Below are 16,430 nucleotides of genomic sequence, written 5' to 3'. Positions count from 1 at the left end.
GGGAAGAATATAGGATGCAAAGTGCGATTCTAGGCAGGCTTGGGTGTCTCTTGTGCATTATCTTGGTCTAGTCAAACCCACTCATGGGCAGTGCAAAGAAAAAGTACTTCTATCACTGTGCTTCTACAGACATGTGATAGAAACCTGGCAGATGGGCTGCATCTTTTATTATCCACTGGGGATGAACAGACCTGAACTTGGGGAGCAGTACTAGATGGGGTGGCAAAGGCTGTTCTCTGCAGTGTTGTCTCTTGCATATGTTTCCGTGGTCTGAAAATACATGAGGTGCTTATATCCTCAGATTACCTCTGAAAAATCATATAGACGAAGGGCTGGCTGGGAGCTTGTCAGCCATCAAAGCCACCGAAGTATTGGAGCAGAGTGAAATGAAGGCAGGCATCATGCCCCTGCCCCCCTAGATCATAACACAAGCACGTGCTCACCGACAAGAAGCACCAGCAAAAATATTAGAAGTGTCTGAGGTCCCTTCCACACTGGGCAGTGTCCTTCCCTAGTCAAACAGATAGGCAGGGCCGTTGACATTGGATGCTAATTAGGTTTTTTAGGAGGGGGGCTGGATAACAGGAGGGAAGCCAGAGGCACAGCGCGGGTGGTTATCGCTGCGTTAGACACAGGGGAACTAGTCACGGCCAAGTTCTGAAGTCAAAAGCCCGTCACAGGAAATCTGCATGAGTGCAATCCACAATTTCTAATCCTTTCCTCAAACCCGTGTGCTTTCCCTTCCCGAGTGAATGCACTCCCTCTGGTGGCTAATTTACTGCCCATTTCACTCTTCTTTTTTTTTTTTTTTTTCTTTTTTCTTTCTTTTGTCTTTTTTTTATTTCTGACTTAAGATTGCATGCTGTGAGAGCAATACACTACTGGTTTTATTAGGCTTTCTTTAATGTTTTATGTTCACAACACCGAGGACACAGATAAAGTCTGACCATTCTGATGTATTTAAAAATAACCCCCATGTGTGTAAAAAGATGAAGCTAAAAAAAAAAAAAGAAATGTGTTCAGAAAGACTATTTCTGGAAAGCAGCCTAAACTGCTATATTTTTAGCAGGCAAATGGTCTGTTTGCCTCGGTGATATGTTGTTTTAAAACCCATGTTGGTCACTGGCAAAAGGTAAATCAATGATGTGTCAAATTCCCTCTTACTAAGGTGCCGATCATTTGCATCTCATGTTGCAAGCTGCTTTTCTGGATAGAAAACACCTTTTTCTGATCATAGTATGGTAGTCAGGACAATAGATGCTATTGCTGCCTGCAAACCCATAGGGGAGAATCTATGCGCTGGAAATCATCAAAAGAGTGAGAAATCTCCACTCTTTGAAGAATAAATTTTATTTTGGCTGTGGTTTGTGTGTCATCTGTTCATACAGGCCATTTATTTGCCTACACAATTGTATAGAGCACTTATGGTTAAACAGCGTTACAGTGGCATTCAGGAATAAAATTCTGCTCTGAGGCTGGGAAACATCAGCAGAAAGAGTATTTACTTAAATAGTTGTCATGTTGTGTTTCAAAAGTGAGGAACGCAACCAGATACTGCTGCAAACGTGCTTGCCTATAGGCTGATGCACTCCAACACCCAGTAAGCTTCCCACCTTATGAGAAAGAGCCGTTCCCATGCCTCCGACAGCTGGATTTAGATGCTGAGCCAACCATGTCTGCACCGCGGTGGAAGGACTTAGAGTCATTTCAGTATATTTGGAGCACGTCCAGTGAGGGCGAGAGGAAGGCAGCTGGGGTGGCTTGTGTTACTTCCCACTGTATCCTCACCCATCCAGGCGACAGCATGGCCTGGGACAGGCATCGCTGCTTGGTCTGAGGATGGGGTCTGCAAAACCCTTCAGTTCCACTGGCTCAGTGCTTGCAGAATTAGACCAATGTTAATTCGAGAGGCCAACGCTGGCATTAGAGGCCAATCTTATCAACCAGGCTCCTTTATTACTGTCTTTTAAAAGATCCCCTGGTGACCATATAACCTTGAATTAACTGTCTATCCCAGAAGCCATCTAATTTCATAATCTATAATATCATTGTTGCGTTTCTTCATAATCCACTTAATTGCATGGCTGTTGCTACAGCACTTCAATTTGGGGAAAATTTCTGTTTCCTTACTTGGGAAAACAGTTTACACTCTCAAGACCAATTTGCCAGCTGGAGAATGGTTCTTCTGCAATGGATGTAAAGATAAGGCTCTTGTAAATATCTCAAAGCACCATCATCTCTGCGTTCATGCTTTTCACAACATGTATCTCAACGCCAGGCCACCACAGCCAGCCATCTCCATGAGACAGGTCCTTGCTCCTGGCACAGGAGGCTCTGAAAGCGGCACAGCGCGTACTTGGGGCAGGTCAGTGGGGGCATGAGTTTTCCCCCCACATTGCTTCAAAGAAGCTACTGAGGAAAAAGTATGAAACTGTGTGGTGGCACAAAGATGAGGGGCATGTTTATGACTGTCTCTAAGTATCTCTCCTGGATCCCTTGAAACAGGTCCTTTGAGTTTTCGGGCATGGTTGTAGCTGCAACCTGGTGCTCAAGAAGGACTTGTGAGTGCAATATCCCCAGAAAGAGACCAGGAAGTATCATGACATTTTTTCCCCCCTCCTTTACATGGATTTTTTTTCCTGAGAGGAGGCAGTTGTGCTCCTGAACTGGTAGAGAGAGGCTCATCAGCTGATTAATCCATCCCGGGACCGTAGTGATGTGTCTGTCTGTCATTTGACAGTCCTGAACAGAAATCAGGAGAGAGATTCCCAGTTCAAAAAACTAATAACCACTAGAGTCTACTCTTCAAGACCTTGGATTGTATGTATCAAACACCTCGGAAATCCTTCTGAAACTTCATTTATCCTCAGATTGTTTTAGCGTGATCCTGAATTAGTGCTTGCTCCAATATGACTGAAATGTTTTGCATATTAGTCTGATTTTATCGAATTTAATGATAACTGGATATTTCCCTTAAAATCTTATCTCCACAGTATTTCAAGACAATCTTGGGGGTTTACGGGTTGTTTTATTATTATTTAATAATCACCATCTCACTCTTAACTGTTGTAAATGGAAGCGGAGCAATGTGTACTGTGCTGACAAAATGGTTTCACCAAATGAAAATGAGGAGCCAACCTCCCTTCAGTTTTTCTTCATTTGGCTCATGGTTTGCTGCTGAGCCTGACCTGATGTTTTAAAACATCTGTTTTACTACTTGTGTTAAAATAAGCACACTTGGTAGAGCTTCGAAAGTCACTAATAATTGGAGAGATCTCTTGTAGCCCTAGTGATATTTTTTATTCTTCTGACTTTTGCGTATAGAAGAATTATTACTATGTTCTGAAACAAATTTTTTCTTTTGATATATGAAACCCAAAGTTAATCAAACTGAAATGTCTTCATATCAGTGCAAATTATTTTGACATGCAGAGAATGTTACCACTTTTTAAACTATGTCATAAATATTACTATCCATTTCATCAGTATAACACGACCATTTATATTGATGCATTTCAGGATGAAGAGATATGGCTTACACTCATTCATAACCAAATGTTCTTGTGCCCTATATATTCCTTGGGCTTCACCTCTTCCTTTTTGAGGGTTCGTTTGTTGTTGGGGTTGGGTTTTTTAGCCTACTTTCAGTCTACAGCTGTAGAAACTAGAGACTTGCTATTGAAAAGACAAAACCAGAAGAGCCTCCAATGAATTGTCCTCCTGGCCCTTGTTTCAGTCCTGAAGTGTCTGGCTAGATCAACTTGCAGTGGGCTACAGCAGATTTTTACTAAGTGGGAATTTGTTTTAGGATGGACTTGTGCAGTTTTCATCCATTGAGTATGAAGGAAACTAAAGGTTGTAATCATTTGAGAAAATCTTGTAAGTCTAAGACCTTTCAAAGAAAGAGGATAGAAAGAGAGGCAAGCGGGCAGACAGATATATATGTGTGTGTGTGTACTATATATATAGATATGAGGAAAAAGTGACTAATGTTTTAAAATACTTTTTTCTGGTAGTCACTGGCATTCTCATGAAACTGATTTAGATACCACACGCTTTTTTACACTCTGTTTTACACAACCAGCTAAATGAACACGTAAAATTCACTGCAAGCCTGCCATTGTTAGAAAATGTCCTAATGTTTTGTGTATGAATATGACTGTTCTCATCTTGAGTAGGCTTAAATGAGCGAGGGAAAAATAACAAATATTTGTTTATATTTGGTAAAATTATTTTTTTATATTTGGTAAAATTAGGGTAACACTTAGGGTAACTTCAAGAGTTGGTTGAATTAGTTTTAAAGACCATAATTAGCAACTCTCGGAAACATCAGCATTTTGAGATTTGTTTTAAAGGTGAGAATGGTGGAATCTTTTGGCCAGCACATTGCAGAGAAAAGTTTCTGTCCTGTGTCCCATCACATTTGTTTATGCTTTTTGATTATGGGAGAAGAAAAAAAAAATCCAAACAATTAAAAAACATGGGAAAACAACATAACAGCTGCTTTTAACAAAACTTAAATCCTTCTGAGCCATGTGGAAGATTGACGGTGAGTCAAGTTCAGCAGAATGACCCATGGCAATCCAGCTCCAGCAGACACTTAAAATGCATGTGATTTAAAAGTTTGGTGTGTTTGAAACAGCTATTTACATTTTAAAAGAAAAAAAAAACAACACCCAAACAAAACAACAAACCAAAAAACACTGCACAAAAATAGCCACCAACAAAAATCCCTACCTTTTTATCTGAAAATTCTCATTCCAGTTGTCTTGTAGACAACTGGTGCAGCATGGCTTAGTGAAAGGAAAGAGTTTGCAAGAGCCCTTCCTCAAAAGTTAATATATGTAACAAGAAAGATATTTTAGGTCAGTCAAAAAATAAACAAAACAAATAAGGACTAGAAGATGGGATTCAAGGTCTAGACATCATGATGACATTCTTGAAGCTGTTTTCCTCCTGTTGTGTCACAGTCAGTCATTCTGTATATTTTTGGGTTTTTTTTCAGGTGATGTAATTAGTTTACCAGTCCACAGGGACTGTTTGGATTGTGGCATTTTCTCCTGTCTGGGTTTCTATAAATGTGCCAAAGAAAAGAGGAGATGAATTAGCAAGTGCATGAGGAATATTCACAGCTGAAAATAAAGTCATGTTATTTATCTCTCCCTTTAGGACTGTATAGCCTTTAACCTATCAAATAGGCTATATACCCTATAAAAATATAACACATTTCTTTTGCCTAGGAGCAACACAAAAGCAGGGGTTCTTGAATCCATGAAGGGGAGCATAAATAGTGCCTCTCCTTCAGGGACAAAAGTGCCTGGGCTGCAGAAGGTAAAAATGCTTTGTTGTCCCTTGGTCTTACCAAACAAGACATGCAGAACAGTGTACCTGAGAAGGAAGGAACTTTTCCCAGTGCAGGTACCCAGTGGGCCAAAAGCACCCTGGTTAGTCCAGCTGGGGGCCGTGACTTCAAAGCCACTTTAAATACAGAACACTTTTGTCATGGCAAATCCATCCCTGCCCTAAGGCCACACAGGATATGGGGCTATGACCCGAAACTTCCTGAGAAGTTATCCCCCAAGAGCCACGTGGTTCATCCCAGCTTTTGGGGCGGATCTTCCATTCAGGGAGTTGGGCTGGGAGATCTCTGCACTCCTCCCTTTGAGGTGAAGGAGACAGGCACAGATGTGAAGGCAGAGATGTCTCTGGTCCTCGCCTGTCTGCTGGTTTTCCTGGTGGGCTGCTCAGGATGTCAGCACCGCGCCTGCTGCTGCGTGGGCAGGGTCTTCGTTTGTCAGGAAAGCAAGGTGGTCCAGGTTCCCCAGGACATCCCTGCCAACACCACCGAGCTGTAAGTAGGAAGAGGGAACGGTTGTCATCAGCAGCCTTGCTGCTGGCTCTCAAAACAAGCTGCTGCTTGGCAAGCCAAGGGTCGGGTTCGTAGGGAGTCACTCGGGAGACTTACTCCAGCTGTTTGGAAAGCACAACCCCTCCTCCGACGCTCGCTTAATTACATCTTGGAGCTCCTCGCCGTTACTGTGATCACACTCATTTTAAGATCTCTGTTAAGAAAAGATATGGTATGTTATAATGCAAAGCGCAGACTAAATTTTAAACAAGCTTCCTTGGTGCTGTGACTGTAATTTGAAGCATAAAGTCTAAGCTTCCTTTACAGCTTGCTTTAGCGTTGCCGAAACGCGTAGCGCAACTTGTCTGCCCCAAACAACTTGATGAGGAGCGTTTGTGTTTGTACTTTCCAAAGCTTTGCACTTGTTTGCCAAGAAGCAACTTAATGTTTTCTTTTGGAAATCACAAAGGCATTACGGAAAGGGCTCTGATAAACATTCAGGGAGCGAGCCTCCTCTATCAGAGGAGCAGAACGGCTGCTGTTGGAGAGAGTGAACCACGTAAAGAAATCGTATTGCATTACTCGAGGAAGGGTTTTATCTGTCTTAAAACTTCTCTTTGTTTTCCATAAAGTAACGTGAGCAATACTGTATGACAGCTGTTTTCTGTGTTAGTAGCATGGGCAAGCAAACGAGCTTATGCAATGGTAACTATGTAACTGTGCAAGAGATTGTTTATTTTTTATTTTTTTTTTAAAGCAAATTATATCACCTCTTGCCTGCACCCATGACTGTCTGACATGTTTCTGCTTTAGTTCATAACTAGGAGTAGTCCTGTATAAACCCTTTCATTAGTATACAGCGGCAAGTTTGGAGGGAGGTTACGATAAAGAATAAAATGTCACTAGTTAGAAAAATATACCCTTACCCTGACTTTACACACCACAATATATCCATGGTGACTATCCCACAGTTTTCTTAGGGCAGAAGTTTTGTTTTGTTCAGGAGGAGGAGTTGTTATGCTCACTGAATAAGTAGACTGCAGTGAAAACTTGAGAAAAATGTCTGAATTAACCACAGAAGGTCAGTAAAAGTTTAAATCATTCTCACAACTAGAGGGAAAAATAATCCATCTGTGATTTAGGTCATCTAAATTCTGAGTGAACTGTGCTCCAGGCATATACTGTTAATTTTGTTTAATTTTGCTTTGATTGTTTCTTTAGATTACACAGTTAAGGTCTGCCTTCTAGGGATTAAGCAAGAACATTTTACAATTATTTCTGCAAAGAAGTAGTTTTATATTGCCAAAAAGCACCTGTTAGTCAAATGGGATTTGTTCACAGCTGATCCTTGTTAACTTTTCAAGGGTTTGTTGAGGATGCTAATTTGTGGGTTCCTCAGCACAAGTGCGTACTCTCTGGAACAGGCAGCCTGCAACGTTACTGCAACCGAAAACGGCGAAAGAATCCTTTCTCCTGGCAGTGTTGCACAAACCTTGGAGTTAGAATCTCTTGACTTGACTGTCTTCTTGCTTACACCAACTTTTTGTTCCTCAGGAGGTAATTCTGGTCCCATTCAATCAGTATGGCCCTAGGACTGATTTCAGCATGGCTTAAAACTTTGCCCATGGAAAGGATGTAGGGTTGCTCTGAAAGTATCAAATGTCGGTGTTACTAAGCCATGTTACGTTAGGTGAAGAGCTATTAAGTGGCAGATAAACCTTAGATTTTTTCCTTCAGGGTCAAAGGTGAACTCTGGAAAGGTGCCTTCCTATGCATCTCTCCACTGAGTGCCCGGTGGGGTGATTCGGGTGACTAAACCAGACTTTACTGCTCCAGGTGCTGTTGCAAATGGACTCGGTAACAGAAAAAGCTTGTTTTGTGTTTCTTCAAAAAGCCTCAATGAGTTGAAAGGGTTTTTAAATCAGTGTAGCAACTTGAGGGTAGATGGCCATGGTGTCCAAGGACCCTGCACAGGACACAAGCAGAGACTTCTTTTTGCCAGGTACAGCTCCTGCAAGGTACTTTTTTCACTTAAGAGGTCATCCTGGGAGTGCGGGGTGCAGTCTATTTTCATTTGATGTAAAGGAGGGGGCATTCTTTAGTACATTTAGAGCTCTTCACCTTCTCTTATGTGGTCTTGATAGCTTTACTAAGCTATCCTAGAGTCTTTTCCTAGTGCCTTTTAGCTGTTGAATAATGTGCCAGTGAAAGCTTTGGAGAGATAACAGGAGCCTGATAAGCCTCAAGCACTTCCCCTGTTGCTGTGTGTTTCTGTTCCACTACAGCTGTTTCTTAAGTCAGGACAGTGGCATGTGGCAGCCAGCTCCGTTACTTGGTAGGAAGACTCAGGATAAAGGTAAAAAATAGCCCTTAACATCCATTATCTCGCTTTTTGCCATGGATTATTTAATAAATTTTTGATTTTTTAATATTTTTTTTTGAGGGTTGACCACTGCTGCTGTGATGGGTTTCTTTGTGCTTGCTTTCTCAAAAGTAAGAGCTTACGCTCTGCAGCAAACATGAGCTCTGCAGCATGGTACAAGAGCTAGGGTTTTACTCCTGGTTGGATTAGCATCTGCTTCAGCAAGGGTGTTGCAAAGGGGAGGACTGGCAGCCTCTCAGGTGAGGGATTTCAGATTGCGTTTATCACATGGGAGCAGAGCAGGGATAAGAAACCACGGATTTTCATTACTGTTCTTGCTACCACCTCTACTTTTTCACTTACAGGCCAAAATCTCAGGAGAGGGTGGTTACAGCTTGGTCTGTTTGTCGCCACTTGCAGATTTGCAAGCGCTGTGCAGGTGGCATGCTCCGAGCGTTTGCAGGGGAGACTGTGGTCATTAGCTGTTTTGCTTTGAAATCTTTGCCTGGAAGAGGAGTTGGACAAAAGAATTTTGGGCATTTTTTTTATAGCTACCAAAATGCCTGTGAGAAATGTAGGTGGCCCTGACTTACAGCTCTCTGGAAGTAATACATGAGAAACCAGAGGCTGAAAGTTCAGGTGGGAGATGGAGGTTCATCTGTGCCAAAGTGCTATTAATAGCCTCGCAGAGAGAGGTGGGGAGCAACTCAGCAGTCAGCTAGGGCAGTTTACACCTTGAAGATTTAAAGCAGTTTTAAAACCCAGTGTCAAGCTTTGTAATCCATCCTCAGTACTAAGATTTCATTTAGGCATTAGAGGTGTCTTGATTTGAAAAAGTAACGCAAACCAAAATAACTTGTTCTCAGAATGGAAGAGATCCTTCCTAAGATTTAGCAAACTGCTTTAAGCAGAAACATATGAATATCAGCTGAGAATACAACTCCAAATTCTGGGAAAAGCTTACTCATTGTGTTACAACACCCTTCCTTGCTTTTGGCTTTCTCATCTCAGCAGTGCTTGAAATTGCTCTTGCAGTATCCCAGGGAAATAGGGAGCCCTGCCCCAGCAGCTAGCTGCAACCACCTGGGCAATAGGCGATATATCTGATTCAACAAAGTAAAGCAACAGTAGAAGGCAATTTAAGAAGGGAGGTCAAAAAGGCTGCTTGGTCCAATTCTGCTTGCAGTCCTGCAGAGTGTTGTGAGACGAGTGTTAATACCAGCATTTTACCTGCATCCTGAAACTAATGCTGGTGATAAAAAGGTATCAGGAAATCAAATTTGGTCATGTTGTATTCATTATAAAGGCAAACTGCCTCCAACTCAGTTACTTTCCTGATTTCCTCCTGCTCCTGAACTTTGCTCCCTTGATGTTTAGCCCTCCTTAGCCGCCATGGAAGTGCAGCAGCCAACAGTAGCATGTAGATGTTGACCAGTCGGTTCCTTCTGCCTGTTTTTACACTAGGGAGGCAATATAAGAAACATCTCTTGGAAATAGAAGCTCCTCAAAGAAAGCTTGCAAACTTGGGGGTGTGACTCAACTAATTAAAAGGAGTTGTCTAATGTGTTAGTGTTCCAGAGGCTTCAATGGGAGAGTGGAGCCAGTTTTAGAAAGGAATAACTGAGGTGACAAATAATTGACAACAGAGACAGTCCATCATTTGGCACCCATCTGTCAAAGCGCTAAGAGGAGACTGCAGGTAAAATAAATGAGGCCCAGGCTTAATCATGTGGTGTTTTGTATTTTAAAAACCATTCTCTGGCTTCGCTAGCCAGTGTCGCCGTTGTCAGAGCCATTTAGAGGTGTGTTATATAAAGCATTTCCTCCTAAGCATCTGCAAATGAAAAACAGTGGGGTTTTTTACTTGCTCTCTGCATAGGTGTTTTTGTACAAGGATATTTATTTTAGACTATCAAGTCAAGGCTGAGTAGATGTCTGACCACTAAAACACTGGCTGCCTTGAAATAGCAAGTTCTTTGTTCTGTACTGAGTCAGATGTGCTTCCCTGCAACAAGCTGAAAATTACGTGAACAGTAGCTACAATGCTGTTACTGACAGCTGCAATTAGGAAATTTTTTTTATGCTTTCACACTTAAAGTTGAAATTACATTGAAACCTGCAAACAATTACAGTTCATGCACAGGTGTTTGTACTGGTGGACTGAGCTTAATCTAAGACAGACAGTGTGTAGAGAGGATAAAGCAAGCTAATGAAATGAAGACCCATGAAGCTTTCACGTCCCTGTGTTATGCTGGTTAATCATACAGTTAATCAATAAACCCACGTATTAGCAGAAGGGGATGGGAATATTTGTGCAGCAGAGCATATTGAGAACATCTTACTTGCCATCTAAAGTTTTTGTGTTTGTTTGGGTTTTTTATTATTTAAAACAGCTTTGCTTCTGTTAGGGTAGAAGAAAATCTGCAGTTAGTGCTAATTTCTTCTCTTCCTGAATTTATGATCAGCTGGTACTTTGAAGCAAAAAGCTATAGAGGCTGCAGTACGATCACTGGCTATATATATATATATATATATCGGTGGTGTGGTCCAATGCTTGTCCTGGATTCTGTATTTGACATTTTCATTGGGAGGATAAAAAGAAATAGGCAGAGCACAAGAGAGAAGAAAGAAAAGGAAGGAAGTGGCAATAAAGGATAATAAACTTTGCAGGACAGAGCCTCAGCTGGTATAAACTACCAAGCATATATCTCTGTAGAAACATCCAGTTTCCAGGGCTTCAGGAGCTTTGCAATAAGAGGAGGTATGCTGCACACAACAGGAGTTGCTTTGCAGTGTTGTACTCTGCTGGCTTACTCATGGTGCTGTGGCAGTAAACACATACACGACTTTCACCTTACTTAGAATGACTGCAGCTTGATGCACCTGTGCAAGATGTGTGATCGAGCCTGAAGATGTATAGATGTGTGCATGTGTATCTGAGGTCTCCTTGAAATGAAAGCACATCCACTTAAAATTTAATGGCAAGTCTGCGACTTGTTAAATCACTACGCTTTTTGCAGGGAAACAGAGTGAAAGCCAAGACTTGATGTTGTTTGCCTGAAGCATTAGGAGGTCTATCCTGAGGTCTCTGCCAGCTGATGCCCTTTTCTGGGGTCAGCTACAGAGAGATTCCACCGATGGACAAGTTCTGGCTCTTCCAGCAGCCTCTGTCTCACACACAGGCAAAAACCAGAGGGCCCATATGCCGTCCCCACATGTCTGATACCAGGCAAAATCATTCCTGGGGCTGATCAGCTCTGTGTCCTGAAATGAAGTCTGTGTTAGACATTTTAAGTGTATTCTGCTTCAGTTTATATATATCAGCAATAGGAATCAAAGCATGCCTATTGAATGAGTTTATCATCAATGTTTTTCTCAAGTGTTTGGAAGATTAAGCTAGTCATTTGTAGGTGTTACATATTCTTGTCTTGAATATGGTATCTTCATCTTTGGTGGCTCCCCATTCAAATCTTGTTTCACGTAATTATAACCTAGGTGAGTTTGACAGTAATGTTATTCATGAGATGTGAGCTGGTAAATACCCAGGTTTAGCACAGAGGCACAGCAAGAGACAGAAGCCCCTGTAAGATCAGAAATAAGTAGTTTTAAACTAATATGTGGTTAAAATGAAGAAGCTGATAACCCTAGGGGGCATTGCAAAGTAGGACGGAGGTCTATCTTTTACTTCTCCAACAAGAATGTGAATCACAAAACAGATTCACTGGTGTCAGGCAGCAGTTAATTTCCTTTGCTCCGAATGGGATGCCACGCTAAACTCTTCAACATTACAGATGATTTCCTAGCTTCCTTTACTCCCCTTACTACAGCTTCTCACAACTCATCAGTTTTTAGTGCACAGAATTAAAATGCTGTATTTTAGATTTTGTTGCCTTCTCTTTTCTAATGTTAGAATGTATTAACTTCATCCTTCATCCCACCAGGGAAGCCAAGACACTTTGGCACAGGGAATCTTACTGTTAGCCAAAGGTGACCATCACTAGCTGGGAAAGCAGAGCATAGTCAGAGCTCTAGTGAAAAGTTTTGAAGGGTGCTTTTATGAATTTGAAAGACATTAAAGTGCTTGTGTGTTTCTGTCTCCGCTGAGTTGCCACCCAATCCCTTACATAGGGAGATCAGGGTATTTATACAGACGGGGATGCAGAAAGGTGTGGGGGGTGCCCCTCCTGCCCTGACCCAGCAGGGTACGAGCTGCTCTACTGTAAGAGCCACCACCAAGCTGGGACAACTCATCTGTTATCCCTGTATCTGCATTTGTCTGTGGAGATGCTGAGCATCTCACTCAGATTTATGAATGATAGCTTGGGAATTTGAGTTAATCATTTTCTGAATCTGGCCCTTAGCAAAGGCATATCTGCATTGCAGAGCTGAAGAATAAAGCTTTTCTGCCTCAAAACCCAGGCTATGCCTCTTTAAAAAAAAAAAAAATATATATATATATATATAAAAGGCTTCTCAAATGCTTGATCTTCCTATCAGTGTTTCTGAGGTGTCACGAAGAGATCTCCAATGGAAGGTGTCTCTCAAATCTCCACATTGAATTCCTCTGGAAGAGTATCACGCACAAAATGCACGTGATATCACCCGATAAGCCAGCAGGAGAAAGTCCGCTGTGCAGCTCAGGGGTTTCTTTGAGGTGCCAAGGGGGGTCTCGTCAGGCTTGGGTGTCACAGAGAATACAGGGTATGTAGAGAGCTTAACGAGGGTGGGAGGGTGGACAGGCAGTGCCACCAGAACAGAGAACAGTCACGCAGCAGAGAGGTGCCAAGCGACTGTGCATCCCAAAGGGGGTGGCGCGTGAGCTGCCGCCGGTGTGCGTGCAGGAGGGGCGCCTGCAGAGCCAAACCGAATTATTGACCAGAGACAAATAAACAAACCTGTTAGACACCTGAGGAGCGAAAGAAATCCATGCAAAGGTCAATGTGCCTCACTCTCTTCTAACCTGATGGCATTTTAGTTAGTTCTGCTTAACTTTCCCGAGTGTCCTTGTGCAGGCAAGCTAAAAGATAATTGGGGCAGGTTCACAGCTAATTTAAATTGTCATAGCTTCATTAACTTCAGTGGAAAGAACTAAGTTCATTTTCAGTGTCTGGTGATGAGGACCTCTATCAGCTGCGTGTTGTCCATTTTGGCAGCCACTGATTGGTAATTAATGTGTGAGTGTTGGTAAACAAGATACTTTGGGCACAAAAGAGGCATTATTTTTCATAGAAGTCTATTAGTTTTACACAGCAAGGGGCAAGCACTTTAATAGGCAAAGGCACTTTTCTTTGTTTAAGATCTTGACCTTTTCAGACAAAACCTGTAAATTATTTCACACTCTGCCTGTAGTTTGATTGGACCACTCTTACTAGCAATGAAATTTAAGTCATTAAATGAAGCTTATTTCAAATTATAGGTCAGAGTCAAGCCTGGATTTCATATCAGAGTATAGAAAATTATTTTTTTCTAATTGTCTTGCGTACACTGTAATAAGGAGCCCAATTTCTGTCTTTACTCAGGTGCAGCTTCCTTGATTTTTGCGGGGTCTAGGATCAGGAAAGATTATGATTTGTTTGCTTTTGCTTAATATTTTCCTCCTAATATGCTTAGGTATTTCAGGACCTCAGCCTGGAAGGTATGGATGCTTCTTATCTCCCAGTACCTTATCAAGCCACTGAGATGCATTTGCTCCTGGTTAGCTAGAGGATAATTTATAGACTGCTATAATATGCAGAGGGAGATATGTTTCTGAGTGAAATGAAAATAGCCTTCAACCCAGCTCAAATGAACCTGTCTCTGTTTTCTATAAGCTTTCTGAGCCTCTGTCTCTGCCTGGACTAGCTAAACAATGCTGTATCCTTGACTGTAGCATATTCAGAACTTGCTATAGACAGGGCAGCCTCAATTTTAAACATATACCCACTGGGTAAGCTGCAGGCTGAAGCTTTTACATCTGCCTGCTCTCTTATCTACTCTGGAATGCGGTTACTAGTCAGCATTTTAGCATATTTGCCTGGAAATCCTCTTTTGTGAACAGCTATGGGGCGTTGCTCTGGTAATGGTCCTACTGACATAAAATTTCCCCATAGCAGATACAAAGATGTACTTTTTGATATGAATTCTTGTCCAGATACAGTCAGTTAATCAGAATTAATTTGTAAATATTTATTTGTAAGAAAACTGTGAGTCTTCAGTGGTTTTCCAAAAACACTGCATTCATAAACATGCAGTGGGGAAAGCTTCCAAGTTCTCAATGTTTGATTCTTTTGTTTGAGAGTGAAGCAAGGAGGGAATATACTTTCAAATGATGGTCAGCAGATTGATTGATTGATTGATTTATATAATTTATTAATTTGAGATTGTAGGGTGCAATGAAGAGCTGGGTTGACTTTGTGAAGACTGGAAAAGAAAGTGGTGCTTGTTTTCTGAGGACAGTTTCTGGCGTCCTGTATTTATGACTTGAACATAAAACTGTGGGATGCAGTGGGATATTGATAAAGCAACCTCCCCTCCCTTTCCCTTCTTTGCTTTGGTGGGATCTGGTTTTGGGGTATAGGGTGCGTGCACATCTGTGTGCACGTGCACAGGCTGTCTGGGTGTTTAACCTCTTCCTCCACCAGTTTGACTCTGGGCAAAGAACATGAGAGCGGAAAACAGTAGCACATATATATAGCTGTAACTGGTAATATAGCCAAGGCTCAGGTGGGAGAGAGCAGCAACAGAAGGAGGGACTGTCTACCTGTGCTTTTTTCCCAAAACCAGGAACATGGGATGGGAAGAAGTGATACGGAGTTACTTGGGGGTGGTTTTCTTCCCTGAAAAGGATTGTTGCATTGGCAGCCTAAGGATTATAATGGTTTTCTGTACACACCTGCTGAAAGCCTTTGAAGGGTTTTACAGTCTGTGCTATGCCTTGTGCTTAGAAATGATCCTTGTGTAACGTTCTTGCCTACCCCTGGCTTCGAGAGGTTTGGATTTCAGTGCTAACTTCAGGATAAGCTTTGATTCCTTTTTTCACATGCCCCATCACGTGATATAAAATATATTAGACTGCTGCCTTTATCAGCCCAATAAGCACTTTTGAGGAGAGAACCTTTGTGAAAGGGCATCCTATTCAATGGGAAACACTCGTGTCTGTGAGAGTCATGGATGCTCACCGAGGTGAGAACGCAGATCAGTATCCAGCAGTGGAAGCATTGGCTCTGCTGCCTTCTCCGGCATCTCCAGTCTCTCTGCAGCTGCAAGAAAGGAGCACAGACCAGCCAAATCCATTTTTTCCTTCTTGTTAACAACTGGGAAGCAATTAATTCTGAAGTGTCTTTCCTTTAAGTCCAGTCTCTCAGCAGGAATATTTATAGACATACAGAAATCTCTGAATAAGCAAGGTATAAGAGGAGCTATAAGCCCCCCTGCTATGGGAGGACAGTGGGATGATGCTAAAAAAACCCTGCCTTGTCCCCAAAGTTTTCTTTGGCCGACAGAGCTGCTATAGAAATTTTTGCTTTTCTTTCCTTTTTTTTATTTTTCTTTTTTCAAGTGGAGAGTTGTAAAAGAAGCGCAGTCTGTCAGAAAATGACAACAGAACAAGAAATGCCCCGGCAGAACAGCTCTCTCTAGGTGGAATTACTGGTTTGGGGAAATACTCACTGTATCCGAATCCCAGGGGTTGTAATTTCCTATCTGCAGTATATTGTTGCCATGGCAGATGAAGCCCAGACCTCATTCTTCAGTCCTTTGAAATCGGCTTTAGTGGCCCCTGTGAGGGAAAACCCTACAAGAAGATCTAGGGCTGGATTCCACCGGCATTCTCACACATCCTAATTGCTTGCCCGAGCAGCTCCGCTGCTTTCCAGTGGGACAGATCACAGGTGTGAAACTGCCCATCTGTACGGATCTGCAGGTTCAGGACTCGGTGCTGCTGCAGTGGATGGGAAACCACTCTAGGGAAAAATAAAACGGGTGTTGAAAGCACAAATGAAATAGGTAACCAACTTTTTAAATTTATTTAAAATTATTAGGGGAGATCTTAATTGTTTTAATGGGCCATATGGAAATGATGAGATTTTCTTAGGACTTGCAAAGTTTTCTATAAATACCAACAGACTTCCCAATATTCCTAGTAAGTGTATAAACATAATTTTATCTGTTATAGAAACAGCAGAGTTATAGGTTGTAAAGGACAAGGCATTTCCCAGGAGTACAACGTAACAAACCCGTGGT

The 16,430-nt window shown here is 42.0% G+C and overlaps 1 protein-coding gene across 1 annotated transcript in view; it reads left to right on the top strand.

The window, feature by feature from the left end:
* The first annotated feature begins 5,653 nt into the window (after positions 1–5,653).
* FSHR (follicle stimulating hormone receptor) overlaps positions 5,654–16,430 on the top strand; it is an 84,226-nt gene continuing 73,449 nt past the window's right edge. The window contains exon 1 of the mRNA XM_055816580.1: positions 5,654–5,851. Coding sequence (XP_055672555.1) covers positions 5,700–5,851 — 152 coding nt within the window. The 5' untranslated portion in view covers positions 5,654–5,699. The remainder of the gene's footprint in view (positions 5,852–16,430) is intronic.

Source organism: Falco peregrinus, chromosome 11, assembly GCF_023634155.1.
Source record: "Falco peregrinus isolate bFalPer1 chromosome 11, bFalPer1.pri, whole genome shotgun sequence".
In the NCBI taxonomy this organism is placed as follows: Eukaryota; Metazoa; Chordata; class Aves; order Falconiformes; family Falconidae; genus Falco; species Falco peregrinus.
This window is presented reverse-complemented; position numbering and strand designations above follow the sequence as displayed.